Below are 18,770 nucleotides of genomic sequence, written 5' to 3' on the forward strand. Positions count from 1 at the left end.
AGTTTAAATTATTAATGAAGAGAAGAGTGAAAGACATCAAGATTTCTTTTTTCTTCCTCCCCATACAGATCACTGATTTGCAGACTAATTTCACGATGTAACTTTATCATAGAACAGAGATTAGCAATGAACATCTCAATGCAATTATTTGAGACAATATGAAATACTGTAAGACATGACCTAAATTGTGTCTAACAATGAGGCCAAAGTAGGTTGAAAGTTAGGGGAGAAATGTCTCATACCTGTACTGAATAATCTCAAAGTCTGTATTAAGAACTTTCTCCTTTGTGTTTTATTCTATGTAGGACTTGCTTCAAGGAGAAATATACATACCTTGAGACTGTTTCACAACATCTTTGGCAAGAACGAAGATCTCATATTATAACACAATGCTACACTAGTATTCTTAGACTTCCGTATAAACACGGACTTCAGATTATGTATAATAGCTTCCAAAATTAATCTACACCTGCAACTACATGGATAACTCCCTAAATTAATGGACACCAGCAGCTAGGTTTAGAGTAGTCACCTCGGATTCCTAAGATTTGTTCCTGTTTTGGCATGTTCTTATAAGAGTTTTTAACATGGGACCTAAGACTTTAGAGGAGGCCTATGGGCTTTTCTTGTGGAAGCAAATTAACGATGTGTCTTGTTTCTGCAGACCCAGGGGGCAAGCTCCCCACGCTCTTCCCCCAGCCACACCATCAGCAGGCCGATCCCCATGCCCATCCGTTCAGCATCTGCCTGTCCCACACCAACGCACACCCCGCAGGACTCCCTCACTGGGGTAGGCGGAGATGTGCAAGAGGCGTTTGCACAAAGTAAGTGCTCTCTCCTTTCCTGTGTTCTGCTTGTGCCTGCCAAATAGTTCACCAAGATCCCCAGAGCAGCAAGCGACTGAGAGTCATCAGAGTCACATGCGAGCATTCATAGGAGTGTCCAGGGTTTTGTTTGTTGGTTGGTTGGTTTGTTCAGCATCTACAAAATTTATACTTGAAAAACCACACAATCAAGTTACAAATAAACCTCATGATTTCAGTTTGAAGTTTGTAGTGTGGGGTTGTGCCGCACTCACAGCTGTGCTGAGCTGTGTCCTACAGAGAATGGGTTGGACATTCTGCAAGGGTGTCCTATGCCTGTGTCAGAGCCTGGCCTGTGCGTTTTAGAAAGCCCCTATGGTGCTCTCTCTTGCTTCCCCAGTTCTGTCTTCTTTTAGCTTCTGTTGCCCTGCCCTGCTTTTTAGTAAATCTTGGAAGTCTCGGGGCATAAGAACACCTTTAAAATGTTTCTCGAAAACATAATTTCAATCCTCCCTGAGATCCTTATTTCATATCATCTTCATAGTCAACACTCAGATGAAATAATCCCAGCTTTTTAACTTTGAGCTGATGGAAAACAACTCACCCATCATCTCACAGATTTCTCGTTGAGATGCCCTAAAGAATTGTGCCTTGGCTTCTGTAGTCAGAGCTACAAGACTAAGACTATACGATCAGTAACAAAGAGCAGAGCTGGCGATCAGGCTTCTCCGCAGAGGACCACTGTCTCTCTTTTCCCATTGCTAAATAAATAAAATTTGACAAAAACAACAGAAGAGATAAAGCATTCATTTTTATCTAGCAGACAAGTCATGGGAAGTCAAGGCAGCAGGAGCTTGAAGCAACTGGTCACATCAAGTTTAGGAAACAGGCAGTGAATGCACACGCGCTAGGGTTACTTCTTGACATTCTCGACTCTTCATACAGTCTAGGATCCCCAGTCCAGGGAATGGCCCCCACCACAATTAAGATGAGTCTTCCCAGATCAGTTTTTTTTTTAAATCAAGATAATCCCTCAAGAGCATTCTTAAAGGCTAACTTCAATCTAGATAATCCTTCATTGGTGTGCCTAAATGTCCACTTCAGGAGTGAGTCTAGGTTCTGTCTCAGGCATCCCAAATCAAGTGATTTTAACCTTCCTCTTTCCATCACTTTACAAGTTTACAGATATTAAGAAATCCCCGTCTTGGATGCCTTTCCAGTCAGGCATACTTTACTGCTAGAGCTGACCACTACTAATGCATAGGCCCGTCTCAACACTTCCCTGTGTATAAATAGCTGTATTCATGTGTGTTTATAGTTCATAGACTCTTCTTCCTTCACACAAATTGCATTGTGTGTTGCACCTTGGTCTGCAATTTGCCTTTTATTTAAATTAAAAATATATAGGTGAAGAATATGTAAGGAAGAAAGACAGTTAACTGACAATTTTAAAGGAAAGGAAAACAAAGAGAGGAGCCAAGTAACATATGCCAAGGAACCATCTCCGGTGTGTGTGCCGATCACATTTCATAACTTAAGCTAAGCATAAAAATATGGAGGCATTCCCCCAAATAAGACCAGATGAAGGGAATCAGCAGGCAGACGAAGGAGGAGTTGCCAATAAAGGAAAGACGTACAACTTCTTCGAATTAGTGACTACAGAAATACATATATTTTAATAAGAATCATCATTTGCCTACCAGATTTTTAAAATGTTTTTTGACATCAGCCATGTCTAAGGATAGCAGCCATGTGTGGGAACAAAGCCTGCCATCAGTCATGAATGGAGATAAAAATCCTAACACATTTTACCAGCAAAGCTAACAGGCTGTTTTCTTCTACGATAGAAAACTGGGGCTCCTTGTCAAAGCCCTTCCTTCTAAACATGAATGTCACTCAGGAGCTACCCATATCATTCACAAATTTTAAATTGTTTAGAAGGGAAAATATACTTCCTCGAAGTCAGGTCTTAAAGACCCTACAGTGTGTTAAATCCCCTAGTGCTTTATATTATAGGTAATGGTTTTACTTAGTCGCTTTGATTTAAATATATTTATTGTTCCATTCATTTAAGGCTACTTTGTGCAAAATGACAATGTCCTGGGAAGCCCCTAGCCCTTGGGACACTCATACTATGTAACATTTTTTGTAAGTGGCATCTTTAGAATCTTGAACCCCTTCTTTCAAAGATATTATGGTAATGAAGGTTCTGCCCCATCTCCACCTTGCCTACAAATATCCATGTAACCCTTAGTGTGCCTGGTATGTAGAAATAACCTTTTATTTTTTTTACCATGGACTACCTTCAGTGGTCTACGTTCACGTTAAGGCACAAGGCATGTATCTGCTTGATACCTTAAGAGCAGAAGCAAAGCGCCTCACCCTCTTTCCACTCTCTGGGAGCAGTCAGTACCTGGTGTCCCAGTGTCAAAGGCATCTGTCCTGGAACGGAGACCTCTGGAAGCCCTGTTAGGAGACAGAGCCTGTGCTGCCAGAGCACAGGCTCCAGTGTGCCCAGCCACATGGTAATGTCCTGGGTCATAACAGCTGCCTAAAAGGTACAACTGTTCTGGCAAGCCAGTTCTTGCTTCTGTGTGGGTTGTCCTCGGTGAGATGTCCACACCTTCTGATTCACTGGGAGTGTCGAAGCTTGTGCCAGGTCACCATGCTTTAGAAAAGCTGACTCCTTTCATTTTCCCCAAACTCTCAATTAGAATAATGAAAGACATGAACTGCCATTATTCTCCAGGTCTTTTTACATCAGGGCCAGTGTACTTTCTTTTTCCACTCAGGGGATGAACCAAAACTCCTATTCTTGCTGTAGGTTATCAAAGGAGTTGGTAGACAAACAACATAAAAGCCAGGTGTAAAAGGAAAGCTGTGACATTAAATCATTGCTTCTTCACTGAAGGTTCGAGAAGGAATCTAAGGAGTGACCTGCTGGTGGCTGCAGACTCCATCACCAATACCATGTCCTCTCTGGTGAAGGAGCTGAATTCAGGTGTGTTTGCTACCCTCCCAGGTGGTCTTGGTACCTCTCTCTTGTGGGTTTGCTGTGGAAGGATCCATGGGCTAATGATCCCTCTTGGAGACTTGGTCATAGTCAAATAGAAAGGGAGACTTTAACATTTTAAAGCAATTTTTCAGTTTGTGTGTGTGTGTGTGTGTGTGTGTGTGTGCGTGTGTGCACATATGTGTATGGATATGTGTGCCTATGGGCATGCTTTGTCTATGTAAAGCCAGATAAGTCTTCTGATCCCCTGGGTTGTAGATGGTTGTGAATAGCTTGACATGGGTCCTGGGAACTGAATTCGGTCTTTTACAGCAGCAAGAAGCTCACTCTTAACTATAGAGTCTCCTCTCAAGCCCTGGATAAAAGAAAAGGAAAAGCTGTATATTAAGCTATTTTATAGTTAATTCATTTCAGTATCAATTCTCAGTTTGGGGAAAAAGAAAAAAACGGGCTGGTGTCTGGTGTGCTGATGTTGCTGCATGTGGAACCTTGGGACTTCCAGAACCCAAGCTTCCTGTGGGGCATGAGCCTTTATTTCTGGGTCACAAGCTTCATAAGGAGTCACTCTGTTCCTTCCACTACCCACTAGAGGTGGCGAGTGAAACAGAAAGTACTGTGGATTCCGAGTTCTCGAGACCTCAGTTTGAGGATCTGGCTCCATCACCGACCTCTGAGAAGGCTTTTCTAGCCCAAATCCACTCCCGGAAACCTGGGTACATTCACGGTGGAGCTGCAAGTACCACGCATGGTGACATGTGAGTATCTTGTTCTTGGAAACATTTTCTCAGTTGAGGATTAAGTAGGCTGCCTCAAGAAAGTGAACCCAACCCTGAAATGGTGCAGTTCCCCTTCCGGCCTGAAGAGGCAGAAGAGTGCTGCATTTAAATTTGCTACTGGGTGTTGGTTTGTCCTTAACAATTTCTAGAAAATCATCAGTAACCTAAAACAATCAGTGCTTAATGAAAACCTGGCTCACCTGAGGTACAGGACATGGATGGCCCTCGAGTAATGATGAAAATGTATTCCCATAAATTTCCTATAAGTCAAAACACATCTAGTGCAACTAAGCCATAGTACTTTATATCCTAGCAATAACCCATACTGTAGGGTGTCAATCAAGAATTAGCCTTCTGACTCATGTGACAGACACAGAGCTTTAGCTCATAGATTATGTCAAATCACAAGACAGTATCATATTCATATTGTTAGTGTTGGGGAGAACTAATTCAAAATTCAGAATATTATCCCTAGTAAACACTTTTCAATCACATATGTATCATGGTAAAATTAGAAACGAAACTCAAAGTCACAAATCACTTGTAGTAATAAAGGGAAAGCATTCTTCCAGGTCACATATGCCACTTCAGAAGATAAGTCATCTTGTCTCCTGACTTTATTACCTTTTCACTTAGGGGACAGACATGGTGCTAAAACAGCCTTTGGGCAAAATGAATACAAACACCACACAAGCTTTGGATAGAAGTCACTAAACACATGGAATCTTTTAATAAAGGAACACAGTTTGATTGACTCATTAAATATGAATAAATCTGTCCTTCAGAAACCAATTGCAGAGATTTTTAATCACAAACAGCTGGGGATTCTTTTCCTCTATGTGAATAAAAGGCATAGACTGGCGAGGGACAGTGCCTAAGCACTGGTGGCCCTGAGTTCCAGAAACATGGGGCTTGGCTTATGAATTCCAAAGCTTGTGGCTCTAAGCCTTGAGATCTAAAGGCACTTCACTCATAGCTCTGGGCTTATATATCAAAGTTTGGTGACTATCATGACATTACCTGAGCTTGAAGTCAAGACTTTTTGGTCCCTGACAGCTCTCTCAAACTGCAGTGCTGGTAGTGTCAGCTAATGCCATTGGCTTCACAGCATCTCATACCTTCAGGGTCTCCACTGTCTGTCCATCTTATCAGTTCTTCTGCCATTTACTCTACTCTTAGTTTTGCACAATTTCTGCCCTTGGTCATTTTCTGGAATGCTTCAGATGCCTCCTGTGTTCCAGCCAAGAGTTTTGAGCATTACATCTGTAAGGGTCCATGATTCATGGAAGAATGATAGCCCAGACTCAAATCGTATGTAAATGCAAAGAGTGTTTTATTCTGCAGAAGTTCAGCATGCTGAGGTCTCCCATTACCAAGATAGAAAAGACAACCAAGTGAGTTCACAGGCTAGATTTAAAGCACTTTGAAGTTCTGGGGTAGATGAGCTGTAAGACTCCAGGGAGCCTCAGCTTACTGGGACCCCCTGAGTGAACCACGTGGAACCAGGGTCGATGCAAAAAGCAAGAGGAATTTATTGTTCCAGTGCACTGGGGTCATCCCAGACCCGAAGGAGAGGCAGCCACCCCCAGCACCCAGTCTGCAAGTTTTTATATGGTTTCCAGGGGCAGAATAGAGCATCGGCAATTAGGCACAATATGATTGGCAGAACAGTGCACCCTTTAAACTGATTGTTCTTAGGGAATGAGGTGACAAGGGCTTCCCTGTGTCTGAAGGTGGGCCACAGTCAGTCCTGCAGAATGTGTCCCCACCCGCAGGTCGGGTCTGAGAAATGGTAATTAGTCTCTCCCTTCCAGAAGGGCAATTGTTTCATGACCTTCCCAGAGTTCCTAAACTGACCTTTTCAGAGCTTTATCTCACTCTATCTCTAGTCATTCCGGAACAATTATCGGGTCATAAAGGCTGTAGCCAGGGTTTTTTTTTTCTGTTAGTAAAAGACTTGTCTGGGGTTGCCTGGGCTTGCCCAGTTCTTGGGCCTAGTCTCCTAAATTGCCAATTTGAAATCTGCCTTAGAATGAGCCTAGCCTTCTCAAGTCAAGGGACTCTGATCTTTCTTTCACTCATCACTTGCCACTTTATTCTTGATGCCACCACAGGGTTTCACTCCTTATGCAACCAATGCAGACCACTCAACCTATGATAAGGCCATAATTAGGCAAAAAGCCACTCAGGAGAATCATTTATTGGAATAATGCCAAAGAGAGATACCTTCCAGATGACCCTGACAGAAAAGACTATTTATGTACATGCATACACACACACACACACACACACACACACACACACACACACACACGTCTCACAACCCTTACTTATGAGCCAATCCCAGGCCTCAACTTGCAGCAAGCACCTACTTTTTGCTGAGTCTTGGCACAGGCTGTTCCCTGCCCATCCTGATGGAATATTGCTGCCAGTTGAGCAGAGTTATTTACTGTTACAGAGTTCATAGAACTGAGTCTTCCAAAGCCAGTGGGGGTTGCCTGGAGTATTGTGAAGGGAGCAAGGGCTCTTACAAGGGGAACTGTGGCCCTTGCAGCTCCTGAGCTTGCAATAATCTTTGGTTGCTAGGGTAACAAAGCGAGTTCCAAACGTATCTCCCCAGTCAGGACAACAATGATAAGGAAAGGGTCACCTGGCTATCACTGGGAGAGCCAAACAGCGTTATCCCAACAGTTTGCTCATTCCTCGGAAAACACTGAAAACTGCTTATGCTAAAGACTGGGAACTAACATTCCTATTAACATTTAAGAAAGTGTGACTCCTAATTGAACACCCATAGGGCGAGTTGACCCTTCTCTTCTGTAGCCTTACCTGACTGGGTTTGTGTGATTTGACCAAAGCCAGCATCGGTGACACTCCCACGAGGCTTGCTGTGACTGTCCATCTGCAGAGGAAACTAGGGGGAAATTGGGGACTAGCTGAAGAGCCCAACCTGAGAAGAGGAGAAGGAAGTGAGGTAGAGGACAAGGTCCAGATAAATGTGGTCCAGGGGTGGAGGCACTAAAATTCCAACAGAAGGATGGAAAAGTAATGCGAAAAGTACTTCAAACTAGTCTACAAAAGAAACTGACTGTTTTACGGTGCCGGTGAAGAAACTAGCCAGAAGTCCTTCTGGTGCTCTGGCTCTCATTCTAAGTAACGAGTGAAAGACCAGAAGTAACAGAGTTATGAAGAGATCTGTTTTGAATGCCATCTGTGAAGCAGAAGCCTGTAAGAGCAGAACAAAATACTTAGACCATCATTTAAAACGGCAGCCTGTGACCACTTCTATTTTTAGTTTGCTTTCTTGTCCTTTCCTATAAAATTTAGAATTGCTTGATATGTTATTCAAAATAGTAAATTAATTGTCATTATTTTCTTGCTTTTATTGTTATACATTTTATAGTAGCAACCTAACACATCTGTGCCCCAATCCTAAAACCCAAGCCTATGAAAGGCCTCCACACTTTTAACCTGCTCTTCCTTGCTTGCCACACACCGGGACCACCTTCCAACAAATAATTTGGTGGTGGAAAACAGAGAATTCATAGAAGCCTTACAAGGTCGTTTCAGTCTGGCCCTAAACCTCCAAAAGTAATTTACCCCATAGACAAGATCAACATGAGCAGTCACATGTAATGTCTATCCCAAACTCTCCCTAACTCATCGGTTCATTTGGAGGGTGACCACCACATGGTTTGATTTAGGTGGTGAGCCTATATGTAGCCCTGTAAGTCTGGTACACATGGGAGAAATGGATGGGAAGAAGCCCCATTTGTGAATGAAGTCATTCTTATTTGCTTCTTTTATGATGACATTGGAGAGTGCAAATGGATTTTCAGATTCAGGGCTAGTAAAAATTTGTAAAAAGGTCAAGAGCTACGGGAGTGATATTCTAGTATCAAGTTACTGATATTGCAAGGCCTATTATACCATAAAGTGTGCTTACATATATGTGTGTGCTAGCATGTGTGTGCATGTGCCTGTGTGTGTGTGTGTGTGTGTGTGTACATGGACATGGTACAACACAAAGAGTTAAATCATGCACACATCTCCTTCAGCATTATCTCACTAGAGGGCTCACTCTCCTTTCAGAAAGGAAAAAAATCTCATGTAAAACTATATGTTTCTTGAAAAGACAAATTTGCCCTGTTGAACATTTTAAGGGTTAATATTCCTGTATGCTATATAAAAACATAAATGGCCAATGACTTCCACACTAGGTTTGATTAAAAGGAAAACAGTTTATCCCCAGATAAAGATTTCTCCAACCTTTAGGCGTTTTCTTTTTATTAATTTTTCGTTTGAGTCAAAGAAGACATGAATGTGAACTAGGGGTGTTCAGGCAGAACACATTAGGGAAGAAAGCAAAAGCGGCCCAGGAAGCCCACTCGCTCTTCTCCATTAGGACTTACTCCCAAACACCTCTTGTGCTTTTTCCCAGGGTCCCGGAAGATGGGGATCCTTACACGCAACCCGAGGATGGCAATTATGAGAACGAGTCTGTGCGGCAGCTGGAGAATGAGCTGCAGCTGGAGGAGTACCTGAAGCAGAAGCTGCAGGACGAGGCCTACCAGGTACAGGAGGCAGCCGCAGCCCCGCCCCTCTCCACCGCCCTCCTCCACGGGGTCCTGCCTATTAAGTGGGCGCCTTCCTCCCTCTTCCTTCCCTACCTTTCCGGAATACTCTGGAATTCTCGGTCCACGCATCCCAGACAACAATGTTTTAAATGCCTCTTGTAGCTGTCTGTTCTTCCAAATTCCCACCTGGAAAGTGAAAGGGGACTTTGTGACATTGGCAGAATCATGGCGCCTACCAATCCAAACACTTCAGGACTGTGAGAAAAGAATCTTTTTTTTTTTTTTCTCTCTGAAGTTAAAATACAGGGGCCTGGGGATATTGTCCAGTGGTTAGAGCACTTGCAGAGAAAGTGTAGACTGGAGCTTGGGTCCCCAGAATCCACTTAAATGTCAGAAAGGCATGGCAGCCCCGCCCGCTTTAATCCAAGCAATCAGCTAAGAAGTCACTGAACATAGCAATTGCAATCAAGAATAGTATAATTACCTACTCTTGCCAAAAGTAATGAATTTGACCCGTGGGGACTCTCCTCTGCCTGCTTCTCCACAGGTGTGTTGTGGGCCTCTGGGGGCTCAGGGATGTTTGTCTGGCAGAGACCAGCTGGTGCTAGCCCCAGCAGAGGGTTGTTTTCCTATCTGACTTTTAGCCTAATGTCCACACAAGCTTCTCCCCAGTCTTAGGTCACTAGTGGCCCTCAGCAGTGAAGGACAGAGAATCAATGAGCTCCACCTGTCTCTTGTTTCTGAGTTATAAAGACTGAGCCTTAAAATGTTCCCTAGCAACCATGATGCTCGAGCTCACTCCAACAAAGCCCTGCCCAAAAACGCGCCTTGAGCCTTTTCAGCTGAGCAACTGCCTTTCAGGAGCAGTGAAAATGCTTTTCAAGCCATTGCTTGAAAAATGATGGTGATGATGATGAGGAGGAGGAGGAGGAGGAGGAAGAGGAGGGTTAATGTATTAAGTCATACATCTGTACTACAAAAATGTTCACCTGACTACAAGGCTGTGGTAAGGGCTTAGTCTTTGTGACTTCTGTGGCTCACCCATAGAAAGAAACTAGCCTTGTATGAAGCTGTCAGGGCATCTCTGGGGCATCGAAGGGTTGCTGTCCTACAGGCGTGTCCTGTGGGTCTGCACATGGAGGAGAGACATAGCTAGGTCATCAATAGTCGATTTGGGCTACCGGAGATACCTGCTTGTCCCTGCTCTTCAAACTTATCATCCGTGTCTGGGGTTTAGTGACAACAGTAACTATAATTTTAGATTTTTTTAGGTGACTTTTCTTCAGTCTACAACAAATACTACATTCTCAATGTTCATGGTCCATGAGCAAATGAAAAGGGAGTTCTATTAATGACAAGATCTAGCTGGAGTTTTGCTTTGAACAATAAATTCTCTCTCTTTGCCTTCCCATGCTCGATGTTCTCAAGGAAAGGAGTGGGGAAGGGACCATGTGTTCTCACTCAGTGTGTGTCCTGGAGTATGGTGGCGTGGTTTTCCTCAAAGGCCGTGTAAGCTGGGGTGACAGGACGGACGGAATGCATCTGCGGCTCTCTGGACTCTCTCTCTCCCACTCTCTCTGTCTCTGTGCATGGCTTCCAGCCAAATAATTCACCAGCTTGACTGCCTCACGGACTTGACATGTCACCTTTCTCGTTTGTGTCCTTTGTCACCCACAGGTCAGCTTGCAAGGTTGAATGCAATGCCCTTTTCTCACTCTCCTCTCAAGTAAGTACCCTGTTGTTTGGGAGGAAGCATGGACACTGTAGGCTGAGCTGGGATGACTCTCAGCCTAAGCTCACGGTCACTCTTTCTGTGTGATATGGTATACTCTGTCCCCACTGCTATCAGAATGGTAACTGCACAGAGCTCATTATGCTCCTGTGTAAATCCCCAGACATCCCTGGAGTTGGTATTTTACTTGTTGATTAGAGCAGTTGTCACAGAAACTTCCATGGCTCCTGAGATGTATCACACTGTCTATGGTCACATCACCTATAGCATCAGAGAAGGAGACCAAGCTACTTCAGCGTCTCTGGGTGTCAGCTTCTTAGACCCCAAAGAACAAGTGTGTCTCTTAGCAAGGGATAACACAACCAAAGAAAAAAGTCCTGCAGCTTTGTGCTTTGAAGGGGACTAATTGAAATTCACTGTGAGGTTCAGCATGATAGAAGTTAACTTAAGGCAGCATTTGGGTAATTTTATCCCACTCTAAAGATTTACCTAACCTTGAGCCAAATTCTCAAGTCGATTTTTTTTTTTTAAATCACCAAAAGACTGGAACTTGCCTGTCAAAATCACTTGAGTGTCATGGTCTAAGTCTTGGGTTCTGCATTTTATTACACCCATTTTTAAGTATGAATCTCACCAAAACTTAGCATAATTTGGATAAATTATTAAGCCTTTCTGAGTTTCCAGTTCCTCTATACATCGTGATATCACACCTACCTCACACACAGGAGGTGGACACGTAGTATATAGTTTTAAAGAGCTTAAGTACACCATAATTAGCTGTGAACATACAAATGTATGCATGGCTCAACTATGTCCCATGCTTCAGATCCCATGCCGTATTAGGAAGCTGCTACAGTCCTCACGGAAGTGTGTGGGGAAAGGTATTTCAACTTTTATAAACAGGCCAGGACTCTGCTCCCTGCAGTGATGAAGGAGCGAGCCCACTGACCCATAAGTCTAGATGGCTTCTCTAGCTCTAGCTACTGGCCATTTATTTGGTGGTCCCTCCTCACAGCCTAAGTTAAAATGCTTCCTACAGCAATCAGTCTAGCCTGGCTAAAGGACCTGTCTGATGTAGTTACATAATCCTTCCCAACTGTGGGATCACATGAGCCTGCAGGGGAGCCAGCAATGCCCTCTGCCAACCCTGGTTGCTAATTTTAGGAATGAACATATTTCTTCAACAACATTTCAAGTAGTAATGGATTCACACTAGTTCAAGCACTATAAACAGCCTCACTTCAACGCCAGGTTCACAGCAAGTGAATAAGACTGCACTGAGAGGCAGCCCTCCTGAGCTCTAGGAGAGATCTCACGGCTACACTCCACTTGCCCTCCCTTGCATTTGAAGTTGTAACCGCACATGTTCCCCTAATCCACAATGACTATAGCGAAAAAAACTCCCAGGAGCTGTTTCTGAAAATATTCACTCCAGTTATAGAAAATCTAGTCCCACAGGAAAGGCCTTTCCTAAATAGCATTTTTTTTTCTTTCTCTTAGTTCCAACAACTTAACCATTTTTGTTCTGTGTATCCTTTAAACAGTCAGAGCCTGTTCTTAGAAAAACATTCTTTTAAAAAAAAAAAGTAATAAAATGGCCTTGATATAAACCCATAGAAAAATTGTATCATGTTCTTTTTATACCTAAAAGCCATTTTTGTTTTTTTTTATTTTCTTGGAAATTTGTCAGTGAAAAATGAAACAGGTATGCCCTCTGTCATTTGCCGCTGAGATACTCTAATCAGATGGCATTCCACAGGAGTCTAAACACCGTCACCCCGTTGCTAAATCAACTAGTGGGGCAAAATGCATTCAAACTCTTCCAGAGTACTAGTAAAAATAGTGCATTCCACCTTTAGAGGTCCTTTCATCCTGCTGTAATGCTCTCAATGAGCTCAATACAATTGAAATTTTAGGCTAGCTATATGATTATCGTTCTTGTTTGAATGCTCTGTCATGAAGTATATGCTGTTCTTACCCAAGCGTCCTGAACCAACTTCATTGGCTTGGCATCAGTCAGCCAGCCACAAAGGCAGAGACCTTCATGAATAAGGGCAGAACATGTGACCTAAGAAATAAGAAAGGCTCTTCCTCTGCTCAAGTTAGGCTATAGGCCTCTTTGTAAGCCACAATATGACTTTAACTCTTGATGAACCTCAGTGGTACCCCAGGGATCCTTTAACAAGGATATTCAATGAAGAGAACCCCACAGTGTGTCTTCCAGAAGACACACAGTATCTGAGACATTGGTTTCTAATTTACATATTGAAGGAAATACAATGAGTGTGTGTGTGTGTGTGTGTGTGTGTGTGTGTGTGTGTGTGTGTAGGGGCAGGCAGGGTTGGGGAGGGTACTCAAAGCTTCTTATCCCTAATTTAGAAACAGTTTTCACCTGTTTTTTAAAAAAATGACACACTCCTTATTCCCAGGCAAGCTATAGTCAGACAGATGAGGAAAGATACATGCCATCCGGTGGTGGAGAGAGCTGCACCCACCCGACAGAGAGGAGGAAGACTGCGGCCTGGAAGCAGCCTCCCGCTCGCTCGCTGGGAAAGAGGAGCCACCACACCCAGCAGCTCCAACAACCCCCTCCCCTAAAGAAGTGTTCTGACGCCTGTAGTGCAGCTAGCTTTCTGTTCTAAATTCTGTAGTTCCTAGGTGTGTGTTTTAGAAGGGGGGTGGGGGCTCGAGACTTCTGTTCCTAGATAATTTATCAACTCCATCTTCTGTAACATGGCTCATCCCTGGTTCAAAACAAACACCCACAGGCTGAGAGCCTGCTGCTGTTACACACAGGACAGCAGTATTAACGAGCATTTTAAACCTTTGCACACAATATTGAACCCGTTCAGTTTACAACGACAATATTAATACTGGTTTGTAGCTAGAATTTTCATTTCTGGATCCTTTGAGATTTTAGCAAAGATGGTTTTATTATATACTATACATTTTTCTCCCACAGCAACTGGGAGGGAAGGGGGGCAACAATCTACAATAGGATTTGGATTTTGAGTGTCCAAACTCAGGACCCAGGAGCCAAGAAGGGTCCTTGGCCTACCCATGTCCCCAAGTCCCTCTGAGAAATGATTAAACCTACCAACAGGAATAATGGGCTCTTGGGGGCTCCTTTCCAAAGTGGATTGTTTTCCTTCAACATACTCTGACTCAGCCATAGAATTTAGTGTAAATACTTTTTCCAAATAGATGTCATATTCAAAAAAAAAAAATGAAAGAGAGACAACATTCAAATGATATAGAATCTAGTTTTTAAAATCAGCACAGATCTTCTTTAAAAACTGTGAACTATGTTTTGGAATACTCGTTACTAAAGCTGTTTATAAACCACAGGTGCCATAAGGTCCCCCAACGGACTACAGTTACCTGCACTCCTCCACGCCTTGCTCTCCACAGTGTATCTTTAGGAAGCATGTCTTACACAGCACTGCTCATTGACAAGTTCCCTCATCGGTAGTCCCGAGACCTTCAGCTTTAAATGTATGGGCTTAAAGTGCGCTTGCTCCCCTTTTCTTTCTGAGTGGTGATTGCCTTACCTGAACACCTGGTGTTCTGCATGCAGTTGTGTGGGCATGTGAAAGGAGACAGACAAGCTCTTCAGTGTGGTATTGGGATGTCACACTCAACTGGAAGCTGGTGTGTAAAAGAACTGTCAAAGACAAGAGAATAAGAGCCTGTGGACTGATGGGTCCCCTTCTCGAGGCCCCTCATTAGAGAGACCTCAAAAAAGCCTCCCTTAGCAATTCTAGGGAAACTAGAAAAGTAATTGATTGTTTCAAGATCTGATGTATAAGAAAAAGAAAAGGCCAGACACCTGCTGGCTGTCTTAAAACTAGAAGCCTCTCTGGAATGCCTGGTTTTTTTCTTCTAAAAGAGAGAAGGGAACGTCATTTCAGAACAGAGATTTGCTCAGAATGTGTGTGTCAGACAAGCAATGTTAATGTCACCCAGAAGTCTTACCAGTGTGGATTCCTAGGCTCCAACCCAGACCCACTGGATCAGAAACTCTGGGGTCTGGACCTAGTGATCCATGTTTTAATTGGCCCCTAACAGTTCTGATGTGTGCTAGGAAGTGGAAATCATTGTTCTAGAATAGAGTTGTATAGCAAAGAGTGAAAAAGGCCTTATCCAGGGCTAGGGTGTTATTCAATTGGCCGAGGGTTTGCTTAGCATACACAAAGCCCTTGGTTCAAGCTTCCAGGGCTGTATAAACCTGGCATGGTGACACATGCCTATGATCCCAGCACTCAGGAGATGGAGGCAGGCAGACTGGGAGTTTGAGGTCATCCTCAGCTACATAGTGAATTTGAGGCCAGTCTAGGATATATAACACCCTGTCTTGAAGAAATTGGGGTGGGAGGTGGTATATAGAATAAATTAAAAAAGCATTCTAAGTGGACCTCAGATTTAATTTTGCTCACCAGGCTGGCAAAGGCCTTCTCCCACCCCACACACCTGGTCTATAATTGAGTGGCTAAGAACTCACTTTCTGACCCCACTGTCTGCAGAGGGCTATTCATGTTCTTGCCTCTGCATTTGGTCAGAAACGATCTCCATGGCTGCTCTTTAAACAAAAGCATTTGCCTTGAGGATAGCCAAGGACGTGATTGGCATCAGTAGAGGATCCCATGCTGTCCCTGGGTGTTCTTAGTCTATTTTCTTCCAGAAAACCCACCTCGCAAAGTTCCCTGAGCTCAGGCTAGCACCAAAGTCGCACAACTGCACAGTTCTCTGATTTCTTTGCACAGGTGGATTTTGTTGCGGGTTTCTGTTGGCGTGTCTTAACGTTCATCTCTCTTCCCCTGCCCATCGTCCTCTGTGAAATCACACCTCTCTAGATGGTGCAGGTGGCCATTGGTGCCTCCTCCTCAGTACTGAAAAACCACTACATCCCAGATACCTGCATTTCTGTCAGCTCAAACCAGAGTCACATAGTACTTACATTAGACCTCAGACCCTGCTGGTGGCCCTCAGTCGCTGGCTGGACTGAACTGACCCATGTTGTCTCTTTGGTTTTCTACATTAAAATGTGTGTCTAAGGTTGAAACCATTCTACCAAGAACCTTCCCTCGTGTCACAGTTTCCATTGCCAAGCATCTCCATCCCGCGGTATTGACTCCATCCTACAAAGCCATTACAAGAACTCTCTGGAAACCACTACCAGTGAGCAATTTCTCACTAACCAGCCACCTTTTCTTTTTCTTAGCTCCACGTCAGCACTGAGACCAGACTCAAGCACCCCTGTCCTGTAGCCGAGACAAAATGGCGTGTGTTGTTTTGGGGTTTTGTGATTGTCGGTGGATTTCTTTCCTTGGCTCTCCAAATTTACTTTTGGGGCCTGTTCTAAATGCAAACCCAGCAGGTTTCATCCGTCTGTCCATTCTGTTCAACTGTATCTCACAGGGATGGTTCTTTCTTATCCCACCATGAATTGCACACCCACGTCTATCGAAGCTGGTGGCCTATGAATGAGCATTGATCTAGCACAGCCAAGCCTCCCCACAGCATTGTGGTCAGGGAGGTGGGTGAAATCTACTGTATAGGATTCAGGAACTGGTTGTGGTTTGTCAGGATGGAAGTTGGGGTAAGTTTGGTTGGTCAGAGGGAGACGTGTTGGAGACTATGAAGATGGATTATCGGATGATCTATAATAAGGCAGGGAAGGTTCATTTGTAAGTAGTAATATGAACTGAATTGCATTAAGATTGTGGCCTTTGTGTGATATATATACTATGTATTTTCTTATATGCATGAGCCAAACTGTTGCGATATAATTTAGCACTGATGTCTGCTCTTATTTTTGACCATCTTCGTCCACTGTTATTAGTTCTTGGCTGTTAAGTGTAGATAGATACTGTAAATATGGCAGCCTTGGGTTGCTGAGCTCACATTGGTTCAATTCCACGCAAGGAGCCACAAGCAAAGAACTCCACTGTGTCCTCAGAAGGTAGGGCATTTTTCCTTTGAACCAAAAAGAAAAAGAAAAAAGTCACAAGCATTCATTGTATTTTGAGGCTAATTAACATAAGACATTTTAAATTGTGACTACTGTAATTTGACCTCATTTGAAATAACCAATCCAGAAACACTAAAGAGTTCACTATATTCATCGTTGTAACAAAACTACTATAGTATGTTGTTTTGTTTTGTTGATATTGCTGTTAAGTATTGGGGTGTGTGTGTGTGTGTGTGTGTGTGTGTGTGTGTTGGAACCTCCTGGGGACATGTTATATTTTGAAGTGATTAAACTATTTAATTGTGTGTCTATATTTTGGAATGGAATTATTTCTTCATTAAAAATGTTTTTTAAAACACTATTATCTTAGTGGGGTTTGTTGTTGTTGTTGTTGTTGCTGCTGCTGCTGCTTTTGGTTTTTTAAGATGGTTTCTTTGTGTAGCTCTGGCTGTCCTGGAACTCGCTCTGTGAGTTGGCTGGCCTCCATCTTAGAGATCTGCCAGCCCTTGCCTCCCAAGTGCTGGGATTAAAGACATGCGCCACCACTGCCCCATTTATCTCACATTGTTTAATTCCTTGGTTTTTGATGGACCTTTCTTACAGCAACATGGAGTGTTCTCAGAGAAGAAGACAAAAGAAGACAAGTAGGCTTCCATCACACAGAACATAAACCACGAGTGGAACGTTGAACAATTAAAGAAAACATACCCTATTCACACTAAGAAAAAAAAGCCAAAATTTAAAGTCTAAACTGTAGAGTTCTGGGTGATACTCTTAATGTGTTCATTAAGCTACTATATTTTGCTCAGGCTCCCTGCCACAGATGTCTAGAGTACCTGGGCAGATGGATAAGAAGTATTTGAGTTAGACAGGCTTTGATTTTTCTCCCAACCCTTCCTGCATCTACCTGCACCTCTGGAGTGCGTGTCTGATGATAAAAATTGTCTTTCAAAAGTGAACAGTTCTCTTTCAATTGTGTTGTTTGGCCAAAGAGCATTGAAAATTATGTGTGTTTTATTTTAAAGAAAGCATTAAAAATATCAGAGGCTTATGGGTCAAGTTACATAACAATTTCTTGTTCCCTCTTTCCAATGCTGAATAGTTTAGTTGCCGACAAAGCAAATATATATTGATATAATGCAGGTCACATACACTCTGCATCTCTGGATCTGCTATCTCGGGTGTCCAAGTTGCTAAACAATATCTGTGGTGGACTGTTTCACTTCCCAGTGCCTGGTTGTACCCAGAGGTAAGGATGCAAAGAATGGCTATCCAGCCATCATAACATAATTGACACTCAAGTAAATGACTTAGGTAACATCCCATTTTCCTGGCATTCTCTTGTGACTACTCTGTCTTAGAAGCAGAGGCACCTTAAAAATGTAAGGGTAGAGCCCATCAGACCAGCTTAACAGTCTAGAACCCCAGCGGCATCTGTAGCTGCTTTCCTTGAAGTGTTTTCTTAGCAAGCACCTTTCCTTCAATGGTTGGATGCCGAGAAGAAAAGTATACACACATGTATACCCTCTGCATACTCAGGTTTCCTCTGGTGTGAATTTTGGTAGTAATGAGCTTTTATTCACAGCAGACAGTCACCATTTCAGACATTCTGTGCCAATTACTGTATATTTATAATCAATGTTATACATCTACCTCTTAAGTAATATGAAATTAAAAAGTGGTGTTACATAACAAAGCCCAGTGTTTTCTGGTTCAGGGACATTGCTTTCTGAACTGCTAAGAATTTTTTTAAGATGTAGTTTTGTTTTTAATTATGTGTATATAGATAGGTTCCTTTACAGATATGTGCATGTAAGTCTGGTGCCTGCAGAGGCCGGAAGATGACATCAGATTGGAGTTACAGGCTGTTGTGAATCACCACACATGGCTGCTAGAAA

General features: G+C 43.1%; 1 protein-coding gene across 37 annotated transcripts in view; it reads left to right on the plus strand.

The window, feature by feature from the left end:
• Dtna (dystrobrevin alpha) overlaps positions 1-17,237 on the plus strand; it is a 349,714-nt gene extending 332,477 nt beyond the window's left edge. For 18 of the 37 annotated variants that reach the window (XR_001782337.2, XR_003952498.1, XR_003952493.1 and 15 more), the window contains 5 exons: positions 665-824; positions 3,715-3,804; positions 4,406-4,571; positions 9,034-10,895; positions 13,331-17,233. Coding sequence is in view for 18 of the 37 variants with exons in the window: in NM_001361216.1 (NP_001348145.1) it covers positions 665-824; positions 3,715-3,804; positions 4,406-4,571; positions 9,034-9,166; positions 16,123-16,263 (690 nt within the window). In the remaining 19 variants the exon portion in view is untranslated. Of the gene's footprint in view, positions 1-664; positions 825-3,714; positions 3,805-4,405; positions 4,572-9,033; positions 10,896-13,330 lie in introns of all 37 variants that reach the window. The other 19 variants (NM_001285813.1, NM_207650.4, NM_001285810.1 and 16 more) reach the window with 9 other exon arrangements.
• The last annotated feature ends 1,533 nt before the right edge of the window (positions 17,238-18,770 follow it).

This window comes from Mus musculus, chromosome 18, assembly GCF_000001635.26.
Source record: "Mus musculus strain C57BL/6J chromosome 18, GRCm38.p6 C57BL/6J".
Classification (NCBI taxonomy): Eukaryota; Metazoa; Chordata; class Mammalia; order Rodentia; family Muridae; genus Mus; species Mus musculus.